Below are 13,046 nucleotides of genomic sequence, written 5' to 3' on the forward strand. Positions count from 1 at the left end.
GTGAGCCCACGGCGATAGCGGCGTTATGTACAACCAGTGGAACGGCGCGGTGGAGGCAGCCGGTGTGGCACTTTTTTCCGGGATCGACCGTCTGCCTTGGTCGCTGCTGCTCGCTCGCTCGCTGCCATCTACAGCATCCTACACACCACCCACCCGGCGCCGCCGTCGACTCGCCTCCTATAGCCCCACACCATGCCTCTCCCCGCTCCCCCGCACCGCGTCGTGACGCACCTCTACAACACTGCGCGCGCGTCCCTCGCCCGCACCTCCCTCCCTTACACCAACTCGGCCGTCGGCATCTCCTCCATCCTCCTCCGTCACGGCCTCCTCTCCAACATCTCCCGCGGCACCCCGACGCACCCGGACCCCACCGAGTTCCCCACGCTCCCCAAGGCCGCACAGCGCCTGTGGGTCGGCCACAAGTACCGTGCCGGCTCGCCCGTCCTGCGCCACATGGAGCTCGTCTCCAAGGCGTCCCTCCGCAAGCTCGTCTCGCGTGACGAGCTCGGTCTCCTCCTGAGGGGCAAGCGCGCACGCAACATCAACGGCGTCGGCACCGGAGAGATCCTCGTCGTCAAGGTCCCCACCGACTCCAAGACCGCGCGTACCGGCGCCGACACCTACATGGAGGGCTGGGAGGCATACCGCGCCGGCCTCGGCGGCGAGGTCATCTGCCGCGCCGCGTAAACCCAACACACAACACACCCTCAACACCTCTCTCTCCAGCCAAAAAGTCCGGGTCCACCTGCATTGCACGCCCCTCCCCGCTCGCATCTATACCGCCCATTCATACCCCGCGACGTGTCATATTATATCATCCTAGAAGCCCATGCTGGGTATCTCGTGGGCACAGGGGTAGTACAGGTTTCTACTAATTCCACTGAAAACAGATTACTGATGTGCTGGTGTCCGTCGGTCACTCGGGGAACCGTCTGACAGCATAGTCGCGGATCTCACGGATCCGCCGCAGGTGCGCATCGGCGCTCTTCTGCGCCTCGGCTTCGTCGTCGAACCGGCCGGCCAGGCGGTACTGGTCTGTTGGGTCAGTAGGCAACAAGGTCTGCCGCGCACCCACCCTTAAGCTTGACGGCATACCACAGACCGAGGATCGGCTGTCCAATGCCGTCTGGGCGGTCTCGACCACCCAGGAGGTTGGCGACATGGCGGCCTGTATCGAGCTGCTTGAGCTGGCGCTCGCGGTCGCCGTACATGTGCGCGCCGGTCGTGAACGCAAATATCAGGCAGTAGAGCATGTTGTGGTTGCCCTTACGACAGATCTCGTACGCCATGGTCAGTTTGCGCCTGGCTGTCAGCTACCAAGAATGCCCCATAACTTACTTTGAGGACACGCGCTCCGGGTCGGTGATGCTCGATAAAAAGTTGCCGACGCCGTGCAAAAGCGCGTTGGACCCCGAGCGACACTGGTCGGCCAGGATGTTGAGCTTCAACGCCCGATCGTGGTTGCCCTTTAGGTCCTCAAAGTCGCCATTGGCAGCGAGCAGGCCAATGTCGACGATGAGCCGGAGCTCAGACCCAGGGACAATGGTCGCTTGAGCAGCGCGGTAGTACCGCACCGCAACCTCCTTGCGTCCCAGGACGTGCGCAAACTGGGCATACAGCAGTGCCAGCTGTGGCAGATGTGTCTGGAAGAGATTGCACGCGCGCAGGTGCTGGACGACTTGAGTGAGAAGCTGCGGGGTGTCAGAACGCTTGTCTTCGTGGGTGACCCACCGTGTCGGCCTTTTCAATGGCAGAGCGGCATAGCAGTGCTAGAACCTCCTCCATCATGATCTCGGCGCGGAGCGTCATGATCGTTTGTCGCAGCTCAATCGCATCCGCAATACCGTGGAGAGACGAGACTGGTGAGTTAGCCATGTCCAGAGTACACTTGCAAGCTCACATCCGCTGTCCCAGAGGTCATCGGCACGAGCCACAGTCTCCCACTCTCGCATCGCGCGGGCATGCACGAGAGCGCGACAGGTGCTGTCGGGTCCCATGAGGTCACGTCGTGACACAACCGTAGTCAGATACGTAAGTGCGTAGAGCACATTGATCGGAGTCGATTGCACCAGGAGCTCCTGCAGTCCCGATGGTCCGCCTAAAGACATCTGTTGGGTCAGTTTCGACGCGTGCCCTCCCACCCACCTTGACAACACCGCCGTTGGCCCTCATTTCGTTGAACACGCCCGACTCCGCTGCGTCGTCCATGAGACCATACAGACGCTTCAAGTGGGCTTTGGCACTCGCGTCCTGGCCCGAGCGTCCGTCATGGAGTCCACGAAGGAGGAGGAAGTGCGCGGTGAGGGACGCAAGCCATGGATTCTTCGGGTCCGGGTTCTCCTTTGCAATGCCGAGGTTGGTGCCACACTCCTCGAGAACGGCACCCAGGCGGTCCCACTTGCGCTGGGCAAAGTGGGCCTCGACTCGTGCAATCTGGACAAGCTGTACGAGCTGGGTGTGGCCCATCGACTTGGCCTCGGTCTCAAGCTCGGACGCGACCTTGAAAAAGTCGCCATGGTTGATCTCGTTGAGGTGGTCGAGAAGGAGAAGATACAGGTTGTATCGGTGGATGTACTCGTCCCGGGAGGTTGAGGCCAGCGCCTGCTTGATAAGGCGCATACCGACCTTGCCCTTCTCCTGCTTCATAAACGCCATGCGAGCGTTGGCGAGTTCCAGTCCGTGGCGGTACTCCTTTAGGTGCACCTTCTGAGCAATCGCCAGCTGTGTGGTAGTTAGCTCATGTCGTCGCGCACGTTCCACCACTTACAGATTTGTTAATTGTGCTCTCCACATCATCCTTCAGCGCATTGGTGTCAATCTCGAGGCCAAACGCCGCCCGTTCTTCCCGTCGCATGCGCTTGATAGAGTCGGCAGCGGTCAGCGTCTTGAGACCGACCTGGGCAAACTCGAGACCAAACGCGGCCTTCTCCTTGTCCGAGAGGCCTGGGGTAACGAGGCCGACATGGAGCAGGTCAAGCGCAAGAACCAACAGGCGCAATGCCTTCTGCCCGGCATGGGGGTCTGGTGTGTAGGGCACAATTCCAGTAGCGGTGTTCAAGGACAGCGTGGGGCAGCTTGGATCTGTCGGAACTGCCACAGACGCGGGGATGAAGGCCTGGCGGAGGTGAAGCGTCGCTGCGTGATGCGAATTCACGGCTGTGTGGTACAAGAGCGCGACATCGGGGACACGCTCCAGTTTGGGCCTGTGCTCCTGAGACACCGACGTGTGCGGAGGGCGTGACTGCGGTGTAGGTGGGAGGCCAGATTGCAGAGTACGGTCCGCATGAGTATGTGACGGCCCCAGCTCCTGGCCATGCTGAGGTGTCTGCTGGGCGGGCCGCCTGGCCTGCGGGAAGATATCCATGGGTGAGACTCCCTGCGGCATCATTGGAGGCTGCTGGTACTGCTGAGGGGGAGGAGCTTGAAGCTGAGCCTGTGGAAGAGCTTGTTGTTGCACAGGAGCGGCGGTGGGAGGAGCGGCGGCCTGCTGCACCCGTGGCACGTTCACGACCTGATGGGATGTACGTTGGGCTGGTGGAAGATGCGAGCCCGACTGCAAGCTGGGAATGGACCCCGAGTCCGCCAGGGGCGGCTGGGCTTGAGGGGTTGACCCAGAGTGAGACATTTGCTGGGGCTGATGGAACATGTGTGCCGGCATGGACTGCGGCGACATGTTCTGCAGATGGAACTGGGGTTGCTGAGGTTGCTGGGGTTGCTGCTGAAGCAGAACAGGTGACTGTCGGATAGGTGACTGCTGAACATGGGGCTGCTGGACCGGCGGCGACGGCTGAACAGGCGGCTGCTGCACAGGCGACTGCTCAACAGGCGACTGCTGGGACATTTTCCTAGCTTGCTGCTGCTTCTGCGCCTTGTTTAACTGAGCAAGCCACTGCTGGGACATATTTTGAGGTGACTGCTGGGACGTCGACCCCGTAGGTAATGAGAACTGTTGGCCGTGCTGTTGCTGCAGCGGGGCCGAAAGTTGCGGCAGGGATTGTGTCTGGGGCGAGGACAGGCTTGGCGGTTGTTGCGGAACAGCCACACGCGGCGACGGTTGGGGAGGCTGCTGAACAGAGAAGTTTGGAGAGCGGCCAAGGTCGACTGGGGATGCCATAGGAACATGCGAAGCGCTCTGCGACTGTACCAGCGGGGACGGGTGGGACTTCTTTCTCGGAGGTGGTTGCTGGGTCTGAGATCCAGGTTGCGCAAGGTATGGCTGCTGGCTCTGATACATCTGTGTTGGGGCCTGCGGTTGGCTGAATGTCGGTGAACGGTGCTGCTGCTCTTGCGAGGATTGAGAAAGTTGCGGGGAGCGCTGCTGTAATGACGATAGCGGCTGTTGAGAAAGATGGGGCGATTGAGACGCGGGCTGCGAGCGTTGCGGCGCTGCTGTCTGTACAGGTGACGGCATAGGGCGCACCTGCTGCTGCGTCTGCTGGGGCGTTTGGACCCGCGGGGCGTTGGGCAGCTGGTTGATTTGCTGCTGCCAGTCAAACTGGGATCCTGGCAGTGATGCCTGCGCTCCCATGTTGTTGTTGCTGCTATTGTTTGCTTGGGATCCTTTGATGAACGCCTGAATTTGGGCCACGCCAGTAGCGTAGGAGCTCTCAATGGAGGATGCCTGCGATCCACTGGGCAATCCTTGTTGCTGCTGCTGTTGCTGTTGCTGTTGCTGTTGCTGCTGCTGCTGCTGCCGCAGATGCTGTTGTTGTTGTTGAAATTGTCGTTGCAGGCTGATCTGCGTTTGAGGCGGGCTCTGGGACACCTGGCTTTGCGGCATCTGGCTTTGCGGCATCATCTGGCTTTGCGGTATCTGGCTTTGCGGCAGCTGGCTTTGCGACATCTGGCCTTGCGCCATCTGACTCTGCGGCACTTGGTTCTGCGACATTTGGGGCGAAGGCTGGGACGATGGCGGCAACTGCGTTCCTCCACCAGTCCACGACCCGAAGGACTGCTGTCGTTGGACCTGAGGGAGAGAAGATGGATATTGCGTCACAGGGGAAGGCTGCACTCCACGGTTGACTTGTGATCCAAACTGCTGAGTCTGCAGTTGAGATAACTGGGGAGAGTGCATTTGAGGCAACTGAGGCGATGGTAAGGAAGGCGAGGGTTGGTTCGGAAGTGAACCCGGCGATCCAAACGACTGTTGCCTCTGGAGCTGGCGCTGCTGTTGCAGCTGGGCAGCCTGCAAGCCCGGTGATGAGGACGATGCCATCGACCCCTGGCGTTGCTGTTGCGATGCAGCCTTCCGGGCAGCTAACTGGAGTTGATGTTGCTGTTGTTGCTGCTGTTGCTGCTGCTGCTGCTGCTGCTGTTGTTGCAGCTTCTGATGTTGCTGCTGCTGATGTTGCTGCTGCTGGTACGCACTCGGAACACCCATCGGCGGAGAGTAGTACGTCTGTGGACTGGCGAACGCTTGGCCCGGCGATCCAGATGCTGGATACTGTGATGCCGGAGGAATTGACTGTCCTGTAAACGGCATGGATGGCGACAGCTGTGGCATGAATGATGATGCTGATGGCGATGTCGATGTCGAGAACTGTGGAGGGAACTGGCTCGGAGATGGAAAGGGCCCGGCGAACGCTGGTGGGGGCGATACACTCGACGCAAACTGTTGCGGAGAAGGAAATGACCCTAATGGCGAGTGTGTCGCGCGCTGTTGGGGCTGATGTGCGGGTTGGGACTGGAGCTGTTGAGGTTGTTGTTGGGCCTGGGCCATAGACTGGCCCATCTGCGACGACATGCCGGGAACGAAGGCGGCCTGGCTCGGCTGGGGGTACATGTTCGGGAACGACATGGGCGCAAACGCGGGCGGCATCTGCATCATACCAGGCTGTGGCTCGATGTCGAGGCGACGGCGCTTGGACGGGTCGCCATCGTACACCTGTTGGGGCATACCAGTTGGCATCTGCATGCCTGGAATCGAACCGTAACTGGAAGGCGCTCCCGGGACGCCTGGGGGGTATCCCGGCGCATCAGGATAACCCTGGCCGTTTCCATAGTATCCATATGGGAGACCGCTGTCCGCGTCCAGCGGGCGCTTGCGGTCATCGCCGGCCATGTCGCCGCTGTCGCCACTGGGCCGAGCACTCGGCAAGGGTGAGCGATGGAAGGCGGGGAAGGCAGCCCAAGTTGGGCGATGGCGCGCTGGGAAAGGTGTCAGTCACTGGCCTGTGAACAGAATGTGATAACTGGCCACTGTTTACTCACGTTGGTTGAAGTGGTGGTTGTTGCGAGGGGTTACGCGCAGGTGGAGGATTATGATTTCAGTAGCTGAGTGGGATCGCGAATGCGCGCACCGGCAATCTCCTGTGGAGGGACGCGTGACAGGTGATTACGTACACATTAGTAGGTGTGATTAGGGCGTCGCTATTAGCTTTTGGTCATTAGCCCTAACTCCTAATGCCATCAACCAGCGAGTCACGTGCCGGCCTTTTCAACCGTCTGCTTTCCTGAACGCGAGTCGAGATTATCAGGAGCGGAGCGCTGTCTTGTTGTCGGTTCAACACTCTTTCCTCATACCACAACGACCCAAAATGCCGCGTACTGCCACCGTTGAGCGCGTCACTAGCGAGACGCAGATCACCTGCACCCTTGGCCTCGATGTCGCCCCCGGCGCCAAGCAGCAGATCGACGTCTCGACCGGCATCGGCTTCCTGGACCACGTCAGTGCTCCCCGCGGCGGCAAAGGAGCGCGAGCGAGTGGGCGGTGTGGGCGTTGCTGGAACTAGAACTTGTGAAGTGGCAAGCAAAGGAGTGTGTCGTCGTAGACGTTCCTCACCTCCTGTCACCTCCTCGCGTCTACCAACACCAACCACCGACTTCTCGCACACTCCTCGCCCACTCCTCCCCCCAGCTCACCCGCGACACCCAGCCACTAACCTTCCCCAGATGCTGACCGCCATGGCCAAGCACGGCGGCATGGAGCTCGACATCAAGTGCAAGGGCGACCTCCACATTGACGACCACCACACCACCGAGGACTGTGGCCTCGCCCTCGGCGAGGCCTTCAAGAAGGCCCTGGGCGAGCGCCGCGGCATCAAGCGCTACGGCTACGCCTACGCTCCCCTCGACGAGGCCCTCTCGCGCGCTGTCCTGGACATTTCGTCGCGCCCTTACTTCTCCGGCGAGCTTCCCTTCACTCGCGAGAAGATTGGAGACCGTGAGTGTGGCCCAGGACGCCCATGCCCCGCAAGAGCTGCGCGCCCCCCACCTACCCGTTGCCCCACTGCTCACACACCACAGTCTCGACCGAGATGATCTCGCACTTCCTCGAGTCGTTCGCCTTTGCCGCCGGTGTGACTCTCCACGTCGACTCGATCAAGGGTGTGAACAACCACCACATGTGAGTATAGCGAGCGGGTAGGCAGACAGGCCGGCGCGAGGTGCTGCGTAGTGTATATAGACCAGCACGCTTTTGTGCCTTGCCTTTCTCAGAGCTGACCCTCCCAGCGCCGAGGCCTCGTTCAAGGCTCTCGCCCTCGCCATCCGCATGGCCGTCACCGAGACCGGCTCCAACGAGGTGCCCAGCACCAAGGGCGTGCTCGCCGTCTAAGGTACATGGATCTAGGACGACCGACCGACATCACTTGCCCTCTGTCCTGTGCTGAACGAACGACTAGCTTGGGGCTTTGAGGGGGGGGGGCACTTAGAATTTAACCATAGTAAGCAGAGCAGGTGGAGTGGAAATCTCATGAGGTGGCCGAGGAGCGAGTCCAGGTATGCATCGTTGTCACGTGTAGCTGCTGGCATTCGGAGTCGTGGGTTGAGGCTTGGAGAAGGAATAAGGCGGACAGAACATCCTAGCACAATTTCAACTGCCACTCTGTCCATTTCAACTGTGGTACTGTGGCGGTGGGGATGACAGTGTCAGCGCAACGTCCAGCGACATGTTACACCTCGGACAGGGTGTGCTATCTTTGGCGGGCAAAAGTTATCATTATCTCTGGGACCTGTGCGCAGTCTCGTGTCCGGCCGAGTGATCGACCGTCGAGCGCGGGGCCACCGTGGTACCGTTTGCTAGCAGGGCACACTATGCATCTGCCTCTCTCCAAGATGGTATTACGCCTAACACAAAAGGTACGTCTAAAAGGGTGTCTCTTCTCTCGCTTTCTCTGTGTGTGGAGCTGTCGATGTCTCGCGCTCGTCTGGGGTTTTTAAACTGCCTGTTCGTCCCGGGACCCATCTGTCGGACGCCGTGGTATCCGCCTGTTCCCAGGCTACACCGAGCCTACGCCTAACCTACGCCTATGGCCCGCCAGTTGAAGACGGGCTCTCTCTCTCTCTCTCCTCTCGCTTCGTACATACTATGGCCTACTTGCCAGTCTGTGGGGAATCTAGTGTTTCCGCGAGCTGGGCTTGCGGTGCGAGCGCTTGGCCGAGTTGGGGCCGAGCGAGCTAGCCTTGGACTCCGTCTCGGACGCGTTGGCCGAGGACGAGCGGAGCTCGAGCGCCTCCTCCTCGGTCAGCTCGCGGAAGGGGGTCGCGTGCCTCTCGCTGAGCTTGGGCGGCACCTCGGAGCCGGGGCTGGAGACGGTGGAAGGGGGTGCCGAACGGGGGTAGCCCTCGCCTGTGCCCTTGGACGAGTAGTAGCGTCCGGCCTGGATGGGATGTCAGCTGTGCTTCTCGATGTGCTTTTCGGGCCGGGCATAGGATGCGCGAGGTACGCTATCAGAAGGTGGCGTTGAGGCCGATCGGTCCCTCTTTGTTTCTCGCTTGGACATTCTCTTCAGCACTTACCTGCAGAAGCATGACACCAGTGAGCATCACAGAGGTGATGATGTTGTCGTTGGCGAGGTCGCGGACAGCGCCGGCGAGGATAGGGAACATTTCGTGGTCGGTGAGCGGCGAGGGAAGGGGGTTGGGGAACGAGATGAGGGCTGCGAACAGGTCAGCTGTGTCGTGGGTCCGACCAGGTGGTGGGCAGAGACAGGGTCGAGTAACCAGTCCAGATGCGGGTTGACAAGACATGTATCTGGCCTTTGCCGTCTGCATCTCGCACTGCACCTGGTGGTGAACTCACTGGGATACACCTCAGTCACCTGGTTGTAGGTAACGCTCGCAACAAGGACTGCACAGCGTCAGCATGGTTCTTCCATGGGTATCTGCGCAAGCACAAGCCGCGGGTAGTGCGTTCGTGGGTGTGAGACGGCGCGGTAGGCGTCACTGGATCGCTGGACAAGAGTCGGGACAATCTCGTATCAGAACGAGCCGGCACCGAGACCGGAAGTGACGCGTCAGGCCGGCGGCCAGCAGCCAGCAGCCAGCAGCGCACCTGGCCACCAACACCCGGCATGCGAAGTCGGCGTGCATGGCGTGAACTCGGTCCTCTCCTCGGTCCAGGACACGCCGATGCAATCCCTGGTCCACATCGTCCGACTGTGGACTGTGGACGGCCGCCACGCCATAGCGAACGCCACACCCACTCGGCCCACTTTTGTTGCCCGAAGGCCAGTACTCGGCGGAAGCACCGATCAGCACGGTATATGTGTACTCACGAACACTGGCGCCGTCCCACAGGACCTCGCCGCCTTTACCCCTCCAGCCAGTCATGAGCTTGCCGCCCGCAGCGAGGACGGCCGCAATGCCCACTGCAATGTAGACATACCCCAGCTTGGGCGGGCCGTTACCCAGCAGGGCATAGTACTCGATGCTGGACGCGAGCGCCTCGGGCGTGAGTGGGGAGCGCCAGAGGACGTTGTGGTCTGCGATCCAGTGCGTAAACGTCGTACCTGCAAGAGAAGGAGGTACGCGTCAGCTGGGGCTCTGTGGGGACACTGTCGCACGAGGAAGCGAACCAAGACACGACGCGACGTCCAAGCGTGCACACGACAGCTGTGGGGCTGCGCTGGCGTACCCCGCCGCCCTCGTGGTGCTCCGTTGCGAGCGACTCACCCAGAAGGAAACACGTTGTCAGCGTTATTATCGTTGTTCTCCAGACCATCCTGACGAGGACGTGTTGTTGTATGGAGAAAAGAGGGGGGAGTGGGAAGTGAAAGGAGTCTGTGGAAGGAGACAGAACGGTGATGGTCCACCAGCCGAGAGAGGGGCCGCGCCGCCGGTGCAGCCCCGGTGGCCGTCTCGGTCACGTGACGCAAGACGTGGGGTAAGCGACTAATATGTGTACTGCAGACCTCTCCATTGGCGTATACTCGACAACTATATGCATGGTCTACGCGGTACTGCACCGAACAAGTACAGAGCGATCTATACTCAACCGCCGCGGCAACAACGTGCACTAGTTTATGGCTCTCCTGGATGGTAAGACACATCAGGTGTCGGAAATACAAGCCCGGAATGCCCTCGTGTTTCTGACATCACTCTGTGCCTCCACAGCTCCTCTCACAGACACCCAACCACGCGGTATGTACTAACGTTCAACTCTGATGCTGCATCCTCCTACGGCACTACAGGGGGCTGGGGGGGAGATACACTAAAATGAAAAATGACTTGATGTGCAAACAACCTTCTGTTTTTTGTTTTTCTGGTAAGGTTGGTGATTTTTTCCGTTTTCCGGTGGGTTTGGGATTGTTTAACGAGACTCAGGGATCTGGAGCTTCTGCGTACCAAGCCACGAGTTGGCGGCCGAGACGACGGCCTTGAGACCAGAGGCGGTGATGTCGGCGTCGACACCGACACCCCAGAAGCCGCCCTTGGTCTTGTCCTTGGGGTCGACGTTGGGGGGGATGACCTCGATGTAGGTGGCGGCCTTGACGTCCGAACCGGCACCGACCGAGTGCTCCGAGTACTCGCGAATGGAGAGGGCAATGCCGAGGTCGGCGTTGAGGGCGTCGAGGAACGACGACAGGGGACCGTTACCGTCACCGGTAATCTTGTACGACTGGCCGTCGACGATCATGTTGGCGCTGATCTTGCGGGGGACCGAAGGGAGGTCGTCGTCGTTGGCCGAGCCGTTGCGGTCGGGGCTGGGCTCGGCGCCGTTGAGCGACAGGGCAGTGATGCGCGAGAGACCGCGGGGCGAGCGGGCAGGCGACACCTCGGGGGTGTTGGCGACCGACGAGCTGCGCGAAGCACGCTGGTTCTCCATGGTGAACGACTTGAGGACCATGCGGCCGTCGTGGCCAGTACCAAAGTGGTAGGTCTGGCGGAAGGCGCTGGTAATGTCCTTGGAGGTCATCTCCTTGCCGGACACCTCCGACATGCCCTGGATGACGCTGTAGAACGAGATCTGCATGCGACGAGGAACGTCGAGCGCGAGGGCCGACTTGACAATGTAGGCGATACCGCCCTTGCCCGACTGCGAGTTGACACGAATGACAGCCTCGTAGGTGCAGCCGACGTCTGCGGGGTCGATGGGGAGGTAGGGCATGTCCCAGATCTTGTTGCCAGCCTTCTCGCGGGCAGTCTGGGCCTCAAAGCCCTTCTTGATAGCGTCCTGGTGGGAACCAGAGAACGCAGTGAAGACGAGCTCACCGGCGTAAGGATGCCTAGGGTGAACGGGGAGACCGGTGCACTCGGTAACAGTGTCGACGACCGAGAACATGTCCGAGAAGTCGAGGTTGGGGGTGTAGCCCTGCGAGTAAAGGTTGAGAGCGAGGGTAACAATGTCGACGTTACCGGTACGCTCACCGTTGCCGAGAACGGTACCCTCGACACGGTCGGCACCTGCAAGAACACCGAGCTCGGCAGCAGCCACCGCACAACCGCGGTCGTTGTGGGTGTGGAGGGAGATGATGCACTTCTCGCGCTCGGTGATGCCCTTGCAGAACATCTCGACCTGGTCGGCAAACACATTGGGGGTGGCAACCTCCACAGTGGCGGGGAGGTTGAAGATGATGCGCTCCTCGTGGCGGCCATCGGCAAAGACACTCTCCTTGCCCGCAAGCCAAGTCTTCTTGACGGCCTCACAGACCTCAACAGCGTAAGGGGTCTCGGTCTGCGAAAAGGTCTCGGGCGAGTACTCGAAACGGAAGTTGGTGCCGTGCGACTTGGCGTACTGCTCGGCAAGCTTGCGGAGGTGGGCGGTGTGCTCGGTAGCAAGGCCAATGGTCTCCTCACGGTTGTTGTTGAAGACAACCTCACGGAAGAGACACGACGTAGCGTTGTACATGTGAACAATGACGTTCTTGAGACCGGCGACGGCCTCGAACGTGCGCGAAATCAGGTCGGCACGGGCAGGAGTGAGGACCTGGAGGCAAGCGTCAGCACATAGGATGCAGGATAGGATCCCGCAAGTCGTTTGCGGTGTAGCTTGTTCACATACCTGAATCCAGACATCGTCGGGGACCTCGTTCTGGTTGAGGAGCATGCGGCAGAACTCAAAGTCGGTGTCCGACGCGGCAGGGTATGCGACCTCGATCTCCTTGAAGCCAATCTGGACAAGGTGACGGAAGAAGCGCAGCTTCTGCGGGTTGGTCATGGCTGTAACATGGGGTCAGCTGGCCGTGCTCTCAAGAAACCCAGGTTGAAACTCACGGTTGGCGAGCGACTGGTTGCCATCGCGGAGGTCGGTGGAGAGCCAGATGGGAGCGGCCTGGCACTTCTTGTCGGGCCACGTACGGGCGGGGTAAGGAGCAGGCTGGAAGGGCGCATAGCGGACAGAGGGGTCAGCGCTGTACGGGGGGTCAGCAATGAGGTCTCATAGGCGGCAAACGGTGAAAGACGGGGTACGAACAGCATGGGCATGGTGGGTGGATGGGCCGGGCGGCTGGGTTTCAAGAGGTGCGGTGTGGAGTGTGCGTATGTGGACGAGGCGGGCACTCGTGTTTTGGGTGCAGGTGGGTGGGCGTTAAAGTGGGGGTACGGATGAGATGGTCCAGGCCAGCAGAAGCGTGGGCCTGTTTTTAAAGTGTGTGTTGCGTTGTGCAGTAGAGAGAGAAAAGAAAGAGACGACTGGAAGAGACCGAGTAGAGAGGCAAAGTAATATCGCACCCCCGCCCGGTGGCCGGTGGCTTCGAGTCAAAGAAGCGAGCATTCCGACTCCCTCTCTCCTGTAGCCGCCCAGCCCACCGCGCCACCGCAGCCAGCCAGCGCCAGGCTCTCTGGTTCGGGTCGGGACTTAGACCGGAGATCAGGGATGGGCTGCA

The 13,046-nt window shown here is 60.5% G+C and overlaps 4 protein-coding genes across 4 annotated transcripts; 2 read left to right on the top strand and 2 right to left on the bottom strand.

Annotated features, from left to right (window-relative positions):
- Positions 1-192: 192 nt before the first annotated feature.
- Positions 193-687, top strand: EHS24_005994 (uncharacterized protein; the record flags this gene model as incomplete). The annotated part of the gene is made up of 1 exon (XM_028621469.1): positions 193-687. The coding sequence occupies one exon, from the start codon at positions 193-195 to the stop codon at positions 685-687; it is 495 nt and encodes a 164-aa protein (XP_028477921.1).
- A 229-nt stretch (positions 688-916) lies between these two features.
- Positions 917-6,346, bottom strand: EHS24_005995 (uncharacterized protein; the record flags this gene model as incomplete). Its single annotated transcript, XM_028621470.1, has 9 exons — positions 917-1,035; positions 1,076-1,302; positions 1,339-1,691; positions 1,732-1,859; positions 1,901-2,108; positions 2,146-2,721; positions 2,768-6,147; positions 6,211-6,273; positions 6,343-6,346. 9 exons carry the CDS (start codon positions 6,344-6,346, stop codon positions 917-919), a joined length of 5,058 nt encoding a protein of 1,685 aa, XP_028477922.1.
- A 190-nt stretch (positions 6,347-6,536) lies between these two features.
- Positions 6,537-7,555, top strand: HIS3 (imidazoleglycerol-phosphate dehydratase; the record flags this gene model as incomplete). The annotated part of the gene is made up of 4 exons (XM_028621471.1): positions 6,537-6,665; positions 6,892-7,162; positions 7,246-7,345; positions 7,453-7,555. 4 exons carry the CDS (start codon positions 6,537-6,539, stop codon positions 7,553-7,555), a joined length of 603 nt encoding a protein of 200 aa, XP_028477923.1.
- A 781-nt stretch (positions 7,556-8,336) lies between these two features.
- Positions 8,337-12,645, bottom strand: EHS24_005997 (uncharacterized protein; the record flags this gene model as incomplete). Its single annotated transcript, XM_028621472.1, has 8 exons — positions 8,337-8,600; positions 8,740-8,879; positions 9,023-9,070; positions 9,498-9,731; positions 10,567-12,148; positions 12,224-12,381; positions 12,436-12,572; positions 12,635-12,645. 8 exons carry the CDS (start codon positions 12,643-12,645, stop codon positions 8,337-8,339), a joined length of 2,574 nt encoding a protein of 857 aa, XP_028477924.1.
- Positions 12,646-13,046: the final 401 nt, after the last annotated feature.

This window comes from Apiotrichum porosum (assembly GCF_003942205.1).
Source record: "Apiotrichum porosum strain DSM 27194 chromosome Unknown scaffold_3, whole genome shotgun sequence".
NCBI classification, from domain to species: Eukaryota; Fungi; Basidiomycota; class Tremellomycetes; order Trichosporonales; family Trichosporonaceae; genus Apiotrichum; species Apiotrichum porosum.